The 13,394-nt window shown below is 33.2% G+C and overlaps 1 protein-coding gene across 2 annotated transcripts in view; it reads left to right on the plus strand.

Annotated features, from left to right (window-relative positions):
• The window catches only part of LOC128162874 (ATP-binding cassette sub-family B member 6-like), a 24,918-nt gene continuing 11,524 nt past the window's right edge, over positions 1–13,394 (plus strand). The window contains exons 1-9 of one of the 2 annotated variants that reach the window (XM_052826289.1): positions 1–266; positions 2,272–2,782; positions 2,987–3,116; positions 4,160–4,349; positions 7,694–7,825; positions 8,823–8,925; positions 9,270–9,359; positions 9,967–10,088; positions 13,128–13,237. In XM_052826289.1, coding sequence (XP_052682249.1) covers positions 2,289–2,782; positions 2,987–3,116; positions 4,160–4,349; positions 7,694–7,825; positions 8,823–8,925; positions 9,270–9,359; positions 9,967–10,088; positions 13,128–13,237 — 1,371 coding nt within the window. In that variant the 5' untranslated portion in view covers positions 1–266; positions 2,272–2,288. The remainder of the gene's footprint in view (positions 267–2,271; positions 2,783–2,986; positions 3,117–4,159; positions 4,350–7,693; positions 7,826–8,822; positions 8,926–9,269; positions 9,360–9,966; positions 10,089–13,127; positions 13,238–13,394) is intronic. The other variant, XM_052826290.1, reaches the window with a different exon arrangement.

Genomic DNA, 13,394 nt, shown 5'->3' on the forward strand with positions numbered 1-13,394 from the left:
TAAAAACGTATGAAAGACCCGAATTCAAATTAACATGTGCGAAAATGAAAATAGCAATCTCATGTCGACTTATGTTTATTAATCGAGAGGCATTTGCAAGGACTAAACATATTCCAGTGTAATACCAAAAAGTCGTTGGGTAAATGAAGATAGTTTTTGCCGAATGGGGATTCATTTCCAAGCACGATATTTAGCAATTGAGATTTAAAGTATATACTTAAAAAACACCACCATTACAGCAGTGTATAATTCAGGACATTGTTTTGGTATGTTGCTTAGCGGGTTTTTTTTATATTGAAATACCGAAAATGATTCAAATAGGAAACTGATTCATAAATACTTAGGTTAGATATGTTGGAGTACAAGATTTATTCATATTGTCTGAAGGGTTTGCTATGTTTTTCTCATTGAGCACTGTATTATAGATCGATCAGTACGTCAGTGTTGTTATATCACTGTTATTGACTGACTGCAATGCCTGTTATTGTATAACAATAATGTCCATGCAATCATGCCTGTTAATTGTATAACAACAATGTCCAATCATGCCTGTTTAATTGTTTAACAACAAAGTCCTTTCATACCTGTTATTGTATAACAACAATGTCCAACCATGCCTGTTATTGTATAACAACAATGTCCAATCATGCCTGTTATTGTATAACAACAAAGTTCAATCATGCCTGTTATATTGTTTAACAACAAAGTCCAATCCTAGATCAGAGCTTCCTGCAAAGCCTTTTATTGTATAACAACAATGTCCAATCCTAGATCAGTGCTTCCTAGAGTAAATTTATGAACTACGGTGTTGCTGCAGATCTTCACAACCTAAAAGTATAAATGTTCCCACATCTTGCTAGAATTATCCAGCCTAACTTATAGGAATGTGACGGTCAGACCGGTTTGAATACTGGCGCCAGATAGCTCAATTGTAGAGCACCTGATGAGATATTCAGGGGCCCCACTGGGTTAAATCCTGGTCTGGTCTGTCATTTTTTCTCTTACCCGTTACAAGTACATGCTTGTGTAGCTCAGTTCATAGCTTCATGTATATAGCTGCAGGTCTGTAGCTTGCAGTCTGAAAATATTTGGATTGAAAACCTTGGGAACTACAGTTCCTTAAGATGTTATGGGATACCTGTAGATATTAATATGGATAAAAGTACACAAAAATGAAAATACTGTTCACTGTTTTAGTATTTTCAAATTTCAAAATATTTGACCAAAAAATAAATAAGTTTTAAAAATTTTTGGAAAGGTAAAAATTAAAAAGGCTCTAGAGGGATTCGAACTCGTGACTTACAGATTTGTAGTGAACACTGTAGCCCAATTTTGTGTTACGCGGTTAGCTAACAATATGGAGGTGTCCCATACCACCCTTATTAAGTATTATATCTATATACATTGTTGAAATATAAGGCGCACAAAAACATGTGCTATGATTTTTCTTACACATGTTACAAATGCTGTGGAAATAATCAGTACCATTATATTTCTCAGACAATTTAACCCTCATATCGTAGCTAAACTTGCCTCAGACTTTCTTTTTAAAAACTTACTAATTGACGTTTGAAAATGAAGAATGTAAATGGAGATGGAGAGTCATCATTTTTTACAATTGTAAGCAAATTACACTGCTTCTTTTAAAGGGGATGGTGGTAATGATTAAAAATATCAGAAGCAAATAAATTGATGATATGAATTTAATGGTAAATTGTGTGAAGAATTTAATGGTACTGATTATTTCCACAGAATTTCAAACTTGGAGCCATAAACCTGCAGCTTTTCACAGCTATAGATCAAAATGCCTGGAATTAGCATTGAAAACTGCTTAATAGCTGTATTTTCATTAGCAACAGTTTTTTTTATGTGATCATAAAATGAATCAATTATTTAGAAAATGTACTAGCACTTTTTCATAGCTATAGATCAAAATGCCTGGAATTAGCATTGAAAACTGCTTAATAGCTGTATTTTCATTAGCAACAGTTTTTTTTATGTGATCATAAAATGAATCAATTGTTTAGAAAAGGTACACAGACTATAAAGGAATGGGGCACATCTATTTCATAAAGTGATTGATGTTATTTTTTTGTAATTAATGATAGAATTGATCCAAGCTATCATATTTCATTCATTATTTTCAAAATTACCTACATTAACTAATATGGTTTACAGCTGCTCATGCATCTATTTCCAACAACACAGATATCTGACTATTGTTCCTTAAATTGCTCCTGAATCTTTAATAATCATGATCTTTTATTTCAGACTAATCTAAGATCAGAATGAAATATTGCAAAGACTTGAATTTCACTGAGATATGGGTTGAAAAGGGCTTGAATCCCTGCTTCATTGACACAGTCACAGCGGGAGTGATCTTCCTACAGATCCTGATATGTGGCTGCGTTCAGTGTTCCCTCTACAAAAAGTATGCCACGAAGCTGCCAGAGAAAAACCTACCTGGATCATGTGGTTTCTCGATTCAGGTGATACTGGCCTTTGTCTTGATGCTGGAGGCGGTGATTCATGTGATTCTATCTGACACGTCAATACGTGACCAGACCGTGGCAGGGTATCAAGTGTTCGCTGCGCTGGCGATGTTGTATTGCTGGATAGCGTCGGTCAGACTGATGTTCTACGAGAGGAGACAGATGCTGCCCTCCATCCCAACTAGGGGCCATGGACTCGTTTTACTCCTGTTCTGGAGTCTGGTTTTTGTCAAGGAGAACCTCCCCTTTATATCTTGGTGGAGTTCCAGTTACTGGTGGAAACTGGAAGGGTTAGTTTGAAATTATCTCATGGTATTTTCTGAACAGTTTGAAATTTCAAAGGCAAAAAGCCATTAAAGTTTGTTCAGCCACTTTTAGTAGAGAATACCTAGTAAATATGCTACTGCTTGCTATAAGTATACATGTTTGTATTGCTTCAGCTAAGGGATATGTACATCTTAACAGCAGTATGTTAATTCAGAACTAATTTTTAGATATTCAGACCACATCGAGTTTGGATTATGGATTGTGCGATACAGCTGTTCTTTGCTGCTGTTAATCATGGGATTCTGGGGACCAGGTCTGAACAAAAACCTGTACCACCTACTGACAGATGTAGAGAGTGTAAGTAAAGAGCAAATACTGATAGATCTGTGTAGAAAGTGTAAGTATTATAGCAACTACTGACAGATGAAGAGAGAGTAAGTAAAGAGCAAATACTGATAGATCTGTGTAGAAAGTGTAAGTATTATAGCAACTACTGACAGATGTAGAGAGTGTAAGTAAAGAGCAAATACTCATGATAGATCTGTGTAGAAAGTGTAAGTATTATAGCAACTACTGACAGATGTAGAGAGTGTAAGTAAAGAGCAAATACTGATAGATCTGTGTAGAAAGTGTAAGTATTATAGCAACTACTGACAGATGTAGAGAGTGTAAGTAAAGAGCAAATACTGATAGATCTGTGTAGAAAGTGTAAGTATTATAGCAACTACTGACAGATGTAGAGAGTGTAAGTAAAGAGCAAATACTGATAGATCTGTGTAGAAAGTGTAAGTATTATAGCAACTACTGACAGATGTAGAGAGTGTAAGTAAAGAGCAAATACTGATAGATCTGTGTAGAAAGTGTAAGTATTATAGCAACTACTGACAGATGTAGAGAGTGTAAGTAAAGAGCAAATACTGATAGATCTGTGTAGAAAGTGTAAGTATTATAGCAACTACTGACAGATGTAGAGAGTGTAAGTAAAGAGCAATTACAGACAGATGTAAAAATTGTAAGTTTATATAGATACTATAGAAGCTTTCGTCAAATCATATCAACACTGTATTTATTAATACTTGGGTTAAAATTTGTCATGGATTTAATTTCGTTGATTTATACTGCCAATGAAAATAACGAAATTAAATCCCCAACAAATATTTTTGCTCCTACAGTATTTAAAATGTATGAATACAGAATCTATTGACAAATGTAGAGAGTGTATAAAGTAAGAAAGAGTTAGGAAAGAGAACCTACTGACAGACAAGTGTAGAGAGACAAGAACCATAGTCATCATAGGAAAGGTAACACAGAATTTGCCACTTAATTTACAGTCAGCATCTTCACAGGGTATTCAGATCCAGAACAGTGAACTGAACTTCTGCCGTTTGTTTAACGAATAGGGAACTTCCACGGGGAGAGATCAACCTGAGTCCACCTGGAAGAACGTCATCGGGAAGCTGAAGATCATGATTCCCTACGTGTGGCCCAAGGGAAGCTACTGGAGACAGGCACTGGTGCTGGTGTGCCTCCTAATACTGGGGGCGGGGCGCGGGATCAATGTACTGGTCCCCCTCTACAGCAAATACATCAGTGGGTACTAGTTTATCTCATTGTTTTAATCATTAATTATTATTAATGATTTATTTGAGGGATCAACACACTGGTACCAGTTTATCTCATTGTTTTAGTCATCAATGATTCATTGATTTTATTTGGGGGATCAACAGAATGGTCCCCCTGTAAATCAGTGGGGGCCAGTTTATCTAAATGTTTCAGTCATCATGCATTTACTGTAGATTCCTAATTTAACGCGAGGAATTAATCTCAGCGTAAAATTGCGAGAAGCATCATTCGCGAATTTAATCTTAACATTATTTTCTGAGAGTTGAAAAGTTCCACGTTGGCGATTTTTATTCTCGCGACTTGATACAAACCAAGGTGATCGCAGAATTAAGTACTAGCGTAATACATGCCCAACATTTGGCTGAACTTCATACAAGTTTCCACTCTAATCTAAACAACGGAATGACACTTAATTTTCCCCCGGCAACATGCGTGTGAAATGGGTTAATTTCAGAAGTAGTGATCATTTTGCATTAAAATTTTCAGATTTAAATTTAAAAATCATCAGATAAAATTACAAAGTACGAATTCTAATCACTTTAATTTTTCAGGATTAAATTGTGGCTGTGACATTCTTCTTGGATTAACCTTTGAATTTACATATACCATAACACAAGTAGAATTTTTGGCCAGGTAGCATGGATGTAATTGATCTGTAGCGATCTAATCTTTGTGTACATTCATGCAGACAGCACATATTTGATAAATTGCAAAGGCTGCTAATGAAAAATGGTTCATGATATGCAAGCTAAATATAAAATTTTTGGAGTATTTAATCATGCTTTGATCTTGTCGAAAATGTGTTATTATACCCCCCGCAAACAAAGTTTGAGGGGATATATAGGAATCACCTTGTCCGTCAGTCCGTCTGTCTGTCCGTCTGTCTATGCAATCGTGTCCGGTCCATTTCTTTTGTAGACTTATGGAGAAACATTGGAAGTTCTTACTTCACACAAAGATTGCTTATGACATAAGGGTGTGTCATGACCTTGTCCAAAAGTCATTCTGGCAAGGTCAAGGTCACTGGCAGAAAAAGTGCAAAATTCGTGTCCGGTCCATATCTTTCTTATGGAGAAACATTGGAAGTTCTTACTTCACACAAAGATTGCTTATGACCTAAGGGTGTGTCATGACCTTGTCCCAAGGTCATTCTTGCAAGGTCAAGGTCACTGGCAGAAAAAGTGCAAAATTCGTGTCCGGTCCATATCTTCCTTATTGAGAAGCATTGAATGTTCTTACTTCACACAAATATTGCTTTTGACACAAGGGTGTGTCATGACCTTGACCCAAGGTCAATTGAGGAAGTTCAAGGTCATTGTTTCAAAAATGCTTAATTCTATCTGTGGCATGTCTTGTATTAATAGAAATATTAGAAGCTAAAATTTGACACAAAGCTTGCTCTTCTCAGGCCACATAAAATTATTTTTAGATTCTCATCCCCGTCTCTCTGAAAATGGCCTGCCCCGATGAAATTTTTTTGGGGAAAAAAATGTGTGGAAAAAATTTTTCGAAGAAAATCGGGCTCAGTATACCAATTGTTCAAAATGTTTAAATATTAAATGGCTGCATGACATGTGGATTTCGTTTGATTCAAGTCATGGTTGTTAACGGAAGGATGCAAATTTCTTCATGCATTAACGGTTAACTTAAAATAAATTTGAATTAAAGGATAGAAATTGGTTTGTTTACTCCTATTAGCATTAACAGTTTTAAAAAATAGAGCAGTTGTTATTTATAGAAAATGGACAGTGAAATAGATTCATCCAATATTTCTATAATAGGAAAAATACAGGCGTTGTGATTTTTTCTTAGCGGGGGGTATCAATTGTGAGCTCGCTCACAGTACCTCTAGTTTTGATAGGTGTGGGCTGAAGACTCATTAAATAAATCTTGCTGCATGAATTTGCATGATAGCTTTAAAATTTGCAGTTTATTTGATGTGCTTTTTATTGGACACATTTTATTTGGAGCTTTCTCCTCGAACTTTTTTCACCAATTACTACAGGTGCATAGAGTATGTCTTCTGTAATTTGCACATTTTTTTTTTTCGGTTTTGTTGAATAGAATGTAAAATAAATCAAATATTTTACTACCAGCCATTTAGTGCTAATACCCAGTGTATAAAACTTTAATGTGATGTTTAAGATGAAAATTGTAAGAGATAAAGTACAAACCATTTACACAAGTATATTTTGTTTTAATTTTCTGACTTTCATTCATAATTTATTACTTGCAGGCTATTCAAACTGTTAAGAAAATCTCTTTATAATTAAGTCATTTCGATTCAATTCTAGATAGAAAGCAAGGATTTTAAAATAAATTTATCTTTGCATGGGTATCTAAAATATGTACACTGTTTAAAAGGTAAGTGCAAATCATTTAAGGCATATTTGATAGCCGGTAATTTTCAAACAGTTCATGAAATGATGTTATTAGTTGTTTGTTATGTAAGAATTTTGATTGTGAAACCTTCTGATGCAGGACGCAATCATTATTTTAAATGTGGCTCCATAATTTTTATTGTTCAACCCTCTGAAAGAATGAAGTTTTGATCTTTTTTTTCTAGACACCCCTTCCCAAACATATGGTGTATAGATGAATAAATCATTCATAATAATGAATCTCCAAATGAAAGTTTTTCAACATTTTAAGAACCAATGAAAATTTAAAAGCAGTTATACCACAAATGATTAGAAAAGATGAAGAAAAAAAAATGTGATTTTCATAATTTCTCATCTGTTTTTTCAGATCATGGATGCATATATTAATTTCAGTTCATGCTTATATGCATAACAATTGTGCATGCATGATTATTTGAAATATTTTACATTTAAATTGACTTGATTATCAAACAGGCACTACCATTTTATTGATCTGTTTTTCAGAGGCAATTCACATCAAAAGTACGAGATAGTGATATGATATTATTAAAGATATTGATACACGTACCAACTTCCTGTTACATGTACATGTATTTCCAAGTGTTTTTTTTTTTTTTTATTCATGAATTGTTGTATCAAAATTTAAACTTGCAATGCTAATTGGTATTTAGAATAATCATAATTGTGGAAAAAAAGTCATCTGTTAATGATAATTGTGGAAAAACAAAAATCCGAGATTTTTTTTTCACGTTGCAGGTTTCCATAAATGGAATATGAGTACTTCTTCATATTCCATTTATGGAAACCTGCAACGTGTACAAAATCTCGGATTTTTGTTTTAAAGAAAATCAATATTGATTAGTATGAATTGTATTTTTACTTTTCAAATAAAAATATCAAACCACTTAAATTCCCTTGATTTTCTTTCAGTAAACAGTTTGACGGATCAGCCAAACAAAGTTGGGGATGACCTTGCCGAGTTGAAGGTCACAGGGCCAGAATTCCGCTACGACTTCATTCTTATCTATTGCTTGCTCATTTTCCTGAAGGGTGGGGGAACAGGTATGGCGGTCAAGGATTGTAATATTTATTATAGATTTATATGCACACAACTTGCTCAATGTAATCACAATTTAAGGAGAAAAATGTATGGGAAATTACTCTTCAGTTTGACAATGTTAAAAGAAAAATCATGAATAAAGTAATTCATTCATACACCCATATCATTTGTCTCAATAAAAGTACATTAGGCCACACCAATTTAATAATAATTTCTTGCACGTCATATTTAAGCAAACTATACAAATAAGACGATTTGAATTACCCGTATCCAGAAAATCCGGTTCTATTTTCTGTTCTATTTCTGCTCAATTTTTCGTATTTTAAATTGTTTTTATTCGTAAATCAGAAGAAAGGTAGAAAAATGTAGTTGCTTGAATTTAATATAGCTGCCCTTAAATTTTGCCTACAAAAAATTGTAACTGTGATACTAATTGCTTACCCTTTTGAACTTTTTTCCCATATCAGATATGTCTGACAAACAAGAAATTAAATAGGTGTGGCCTTATTTTACTGTTATAACTTCCATAAAAAAATTGATATGTATTATTACATGTACATGTATGCTTGAGTGTACATACATATGGTAAAGTTATGCAAACATGTTGTATAACACTAGATGCTCTTCAAATTATTTGTTACAAGGTTTTAGTTGGCCTTATATGGCTTATACGTGGTCAGTAAACTTCATATGGGGTAAGAGCTAACAAATAATATCTTACCTACTGCCTTTGTATATATGGCAAAATAATGAATATTAACAATGAAAAGTTAGGTTTTATAAGTTTTAATTTGGGTAAAAAACATGACGTAGTAATACTCTTAGAATGATGTCATAGTGCTCAATGGGAGTAATATTTTGTACTGACTGTGAATGGAATATACATGTACATGGTCTCCAAGTGACTGCTGTTAGCCAATAATTTTCTTAAAAAGTAACAGGAGATAACTAAGATATTATTTGTTACTTGGTATTTAGTCAATTTTTCAATCTTTTCAGGAACTACTGGATTTTTGAATAATGCCCGGTCGTTTCTATGGATACCAGTACAGCAGTATACAACAAGAAGAATCCAAGTTCGCCTCTTTAGCCATTTACATGGGTATGTTATTGTTAATATTTTGATAAAGACTTATAGTTTCCTATAATTATGAATAATTATGATATACTCAAGAAGCAAATATTTTTGTTGGGTCAAAATTTCGTTGTTTTTAAACGAAATAAGATTTTATTGGTATTTAATTTTGTCATATCGTAATCTCTTTGTATTGATTTCATTAATGCTTGGGTTAAATATTTGTCATGGATTTAATTTCCTTGATTTAAACTGCAAACAAAAATAACAAAATTAAATCCTGAACAAATATTTCTGCTTCTACAGTAGTTTCCTATATGAATATGGTGTATCCACTCTTTTTATTGTTTTTGAAACCTTTTCCACCTTAGATTGTCATTAAGATGGCATCTGCAAAGGAAAACAGGGGAGGTCTTAAGAGTAATGGACAGAGGAACAAACAGCATTAACAGTCTTCTAAGGTAACTACAGCTGACGAGTCAGCAATCTGTATAATAAATGCACACAGGAATCAGCTGTTTATGCAGGTAAATCATACAGTCACTGTGATAATGCATTGATCATACATTTAGTTAAAGGGAAATTTACATGTTTAATGTTATTGGTGTGAATAATTAACGTTCGAATTTCACAGATTTATGAAACCCGAAAAATGTAGTTAAATTTGACGCGTAAAAAAATTACCCATTATACCGCAAGACCAATCATATACTAGTACTGTAAACCAACTTTATTCGCTTGCGAGAAATTTCCGCAAAGGTTCGTGAGAGCCTTGCGTCGCGAATGTTTTCTTGGTTTTTATAACAACATGGGTCTAGATAATGCTTGGTCGCGTAAATAAATCTTAGTTAACCTGTTTATTGTGAAATAAATCATCGCAAATAAAAGTTGGTTTACAGTACAAGGTAGGTTCAGGATTAGACAAGGCACTTAGACCTGCATGAACAGTCTAATTACAATTAAAAGAAAAACTGTCACTTGATTTAGATGAAAAAAATTGTTCATGTATTGAATTATTTTTAAAATATATATATATTTATAACACTGATATTCTTCCTTATTTTTCAGCTACGTGGTGTTCCAGATTTTACCAACCATCATTGACATCACCATTGCCATTGTGTACTTTGTGACCGCATTCAACTACATCTTTGGTCTGGTTGTCTTTCTGTGCATGGTGCTCTATCTAGGTCAGTCGAAAGATATCTAGTTCGCTAGGTCAGATGGGAATTAAAAAAATAAAATTTATGTAATAAGCTATGTAAAACTGTAGTGCTTAATTCTGCAATCCCGCTGTTTTGTATTTAATCGCAAGAATATAAAATCGCGAACACAGAACTTTTTTACTTATTTCTTATTGTTCTCAACTCTCAAAAAATAATGGGGAGATTTTAAAATCCGCAAAGAGTGTTTCTCGCAATTTTACGCGGATATGAATAAGTATGTTGTATTTGTATTCTGTTAAGGGTATTCCATTCATCAGGTATATATACACTGATGACAAATCATTCAGCTTTTAATTCTTACGCGGGTATGATAAGGCAACCCTCAGCGATCGATTGAGTTAAAATTCCTCTGATCGATATGATGTCACAATAAGCAGCATGATGTCATATTTTAATCAGAAATATGTCAATTTTAACTTTATCTCTGGTTTAAATCATAAAAACTTTGGGCACATAACATGTCACTAGAAACTCTTCTAACTGAATATATCTTTGGTTTCTCTTTATTACGTATAATTATCATTGATAACATCACAAGCATGTTTAATAGAGAAGATCAATGTCGGGAGACAAATCATTGGAATGCAGTGTAAACAATGCCGAATTAAGACTTATTTAATACGAAAACTCAAGATTAAGATGAATATTTATTTAGAATGTTATGATATACTCAGGATAATACAGGCATGAATATTTTGTTTTATCAGCGAGTGTTATAAGGTAAGCAGATAGACATTTATATGGCTTGACCGGCCTTTCCTCTGTCAATGTGTACAAAAAAGGCAAAACGCTACCCCGAATATTATAAAAGTTCAATTTGGCAAATATCAAAAGTACATGACCTAAAATACTTGAAAAGTGCTGCTAGAATCCTGTGCTTTGTTGTTGTTAATAAAAAATACATAGTATTTTCAATGAAATTGAAGAAGTTGAGGGGGTTTCCAATAAATAATGACAATATTTATTTTATGCAATTAACGATAGGATTCTAGCAGTAATACTAATGAACATGAACTAATTGCCCATTCGACTTATTGTATTATACATACAAATGAACTGCGGGGTAGTGCTACACTTTTTTATTTTTTGTTAAGGTAAAGAAAGTGATCTATTTTTAACTGTCATGTGATACTATGGCACACCATAGATCGACTCACAATGATCAAAGCAAGCGCTTATCGATTGTCGCTTGGATTATTGTAAACGTAAAATCTCGATAATTTTAACAGATCGGAACAGTTTGTCTTTCTCAAATGTAAATGTATGTACCGGCACATGTAATAAACAGCAATGTTAAAAAGTTCACCGGGGTATGGAGTGATCAAATCTTTGGGCTTCACATGATTTGATCATGTGACCAACAAATTTCATATCTCGGTGAACTTTTTTTTAAAATTGCTGTTTATTTCTTAAATGAACAAGCATCTGCTGAACTTTTAACCATTAACTACATAAATTCCTATGAGGTGCATAGTGATGTTAAATTGCCAAGGATGCAAATCATATTGTAATACATTGTAGTATAAGCAGGGCCTGTATGGCGTAGATTGACAGTGTTTTTCCAGGGTTGTCAATTTCAACTGTTGCCCTCCCAAACAGGCACTATTTATTTTATTATTATAAACTGAATATCTTAGTTTTAAAGAAAACTTAAGTGACTTCTTAGGAATGACTTGAATTCTACGGCAAACCATATGCGCATAATTTACGGATATGTAACAATTCGCTGTTACCCGTTGCCAAGGATGTTGCTAACGCTGAGGGTAATAGAACAGATTATAAACTGCCTCTTAACCAATTAGATTCCAGTATTTAACATGAACATATAATAACATGCTTTATATCATTTACTGGATACTTTGCAATCATTTTGAAAACAAATTGATGATGTTGATAAAGTCTGTATGTGCATGCATATAGAAGTTTCCTTTTGAGCAAAATATTCCTTGCCCCAATGGAAATTTGGAATACAAAATTGGTCTTATACAATTCAGTCAGCAAATTTCAAGCAAACAAATTTACATATAAGTTTACTTAGTTACACTGTAATAAGATTTTATTAATGAATAAATTAGAATCAATTTTTTTTCTCTTCAGCATGTGTTCAGCTATGAACAGTTTGATTCTAAATCCTAATTAAAACAAAATGCATTAATAGTTCTATACATGATTACATTACTTTAGCTGTCTTTCTTAACCATGCAGTAGTAAATTATGCTTATTTTATGAAGCATATCTCCCTGTTTTGAAAAATAGTTATAATGATCTCTGATCCTCAGCAATGTTCGATAACTCTACATTATCCGGATTTTTTTATTTGTACCATAAATCTGCCTTTTATTTACATAGACAAATTTAATATGTCTTTAAGTGTTAATAATACACAAAGTCATTCAATGAGCTGCTTGGCTGAGTGGCTCCACGGAGACCTACTACCTAGAGGTAAAAGGGTTTGAGCCACCGATGCACTGGTACATGTATAACCGTTTTTTTTTTCTTCCAAATTTGATCTCAACTTATATATGTTACTATTCCGTAATATTAATCGTGGCCAAAATTGCAATAACTTCATAAAATGCATGGATACCATAAAAAAAAATTCTTCTTACTATATTTCAGTTATAAAGTTTGAAGGATAAATAACATTTTTATGATGAAAAAAACTTTCAGGCTAAGGATTGGGAAATCTTAATTCTGCCACAATGTCATCTTTGCTAGCCAAGGGTTTCTAATCCGCATCACTCCTCACAAACTCTTGGCAAATCGTGCTATCAAAAGTTGGGATTTTTTCCTGGATTTTGATTGGGGTTTACTAAAACTGTTTGGGAAATTAAAAAAATGCAAAATATATCTGATTTAATCAACAATTTTTTTTTCGTGTTTATTCACTAGTGTCTCTACTAAATGAGTTATCTGGCCATGGTATTTAAGCTGCTGTCTGATCGTCATAATAAATTAGCTGTATACCTGTAATTATTTTACTCATGTACTTATTTTTACCAGCTGTCACCATCTGGGTCACTGAATGGAGAACCAAATACAGGCGAGAGATGAACAAGTTCGACAATGAGAAGAATTCCAAGGCAGTGGACTCTCTTCTTAACTTTGAAACAGTAAGGAAGAAATTGACAACAGTAGATTCCGTATTTTAGTACTTCTTTCAAAGATTCAACTGTTTTCCATCAAATCGTTAGAACATAAAATCTCGATTGTGGAATTTTTATCATAGTTTCATGTAGTTTACATATGTCCAAAAAATAAATGTGAGAT

Source organism: Crassostrea angulata, chromosome 9 (assembly GCF_025612915.1).
Source record: "Crassostrea angulata isolate pt1a10 chromosome 9, ASM2561291v2, whole genome shotgun sequence".
Lineage (NCBI taxonomy): Eukaryota > Metazoa > Mollusca > Bivalvia > Ostreida > Ostreidae > Magallana > Magallana angulata.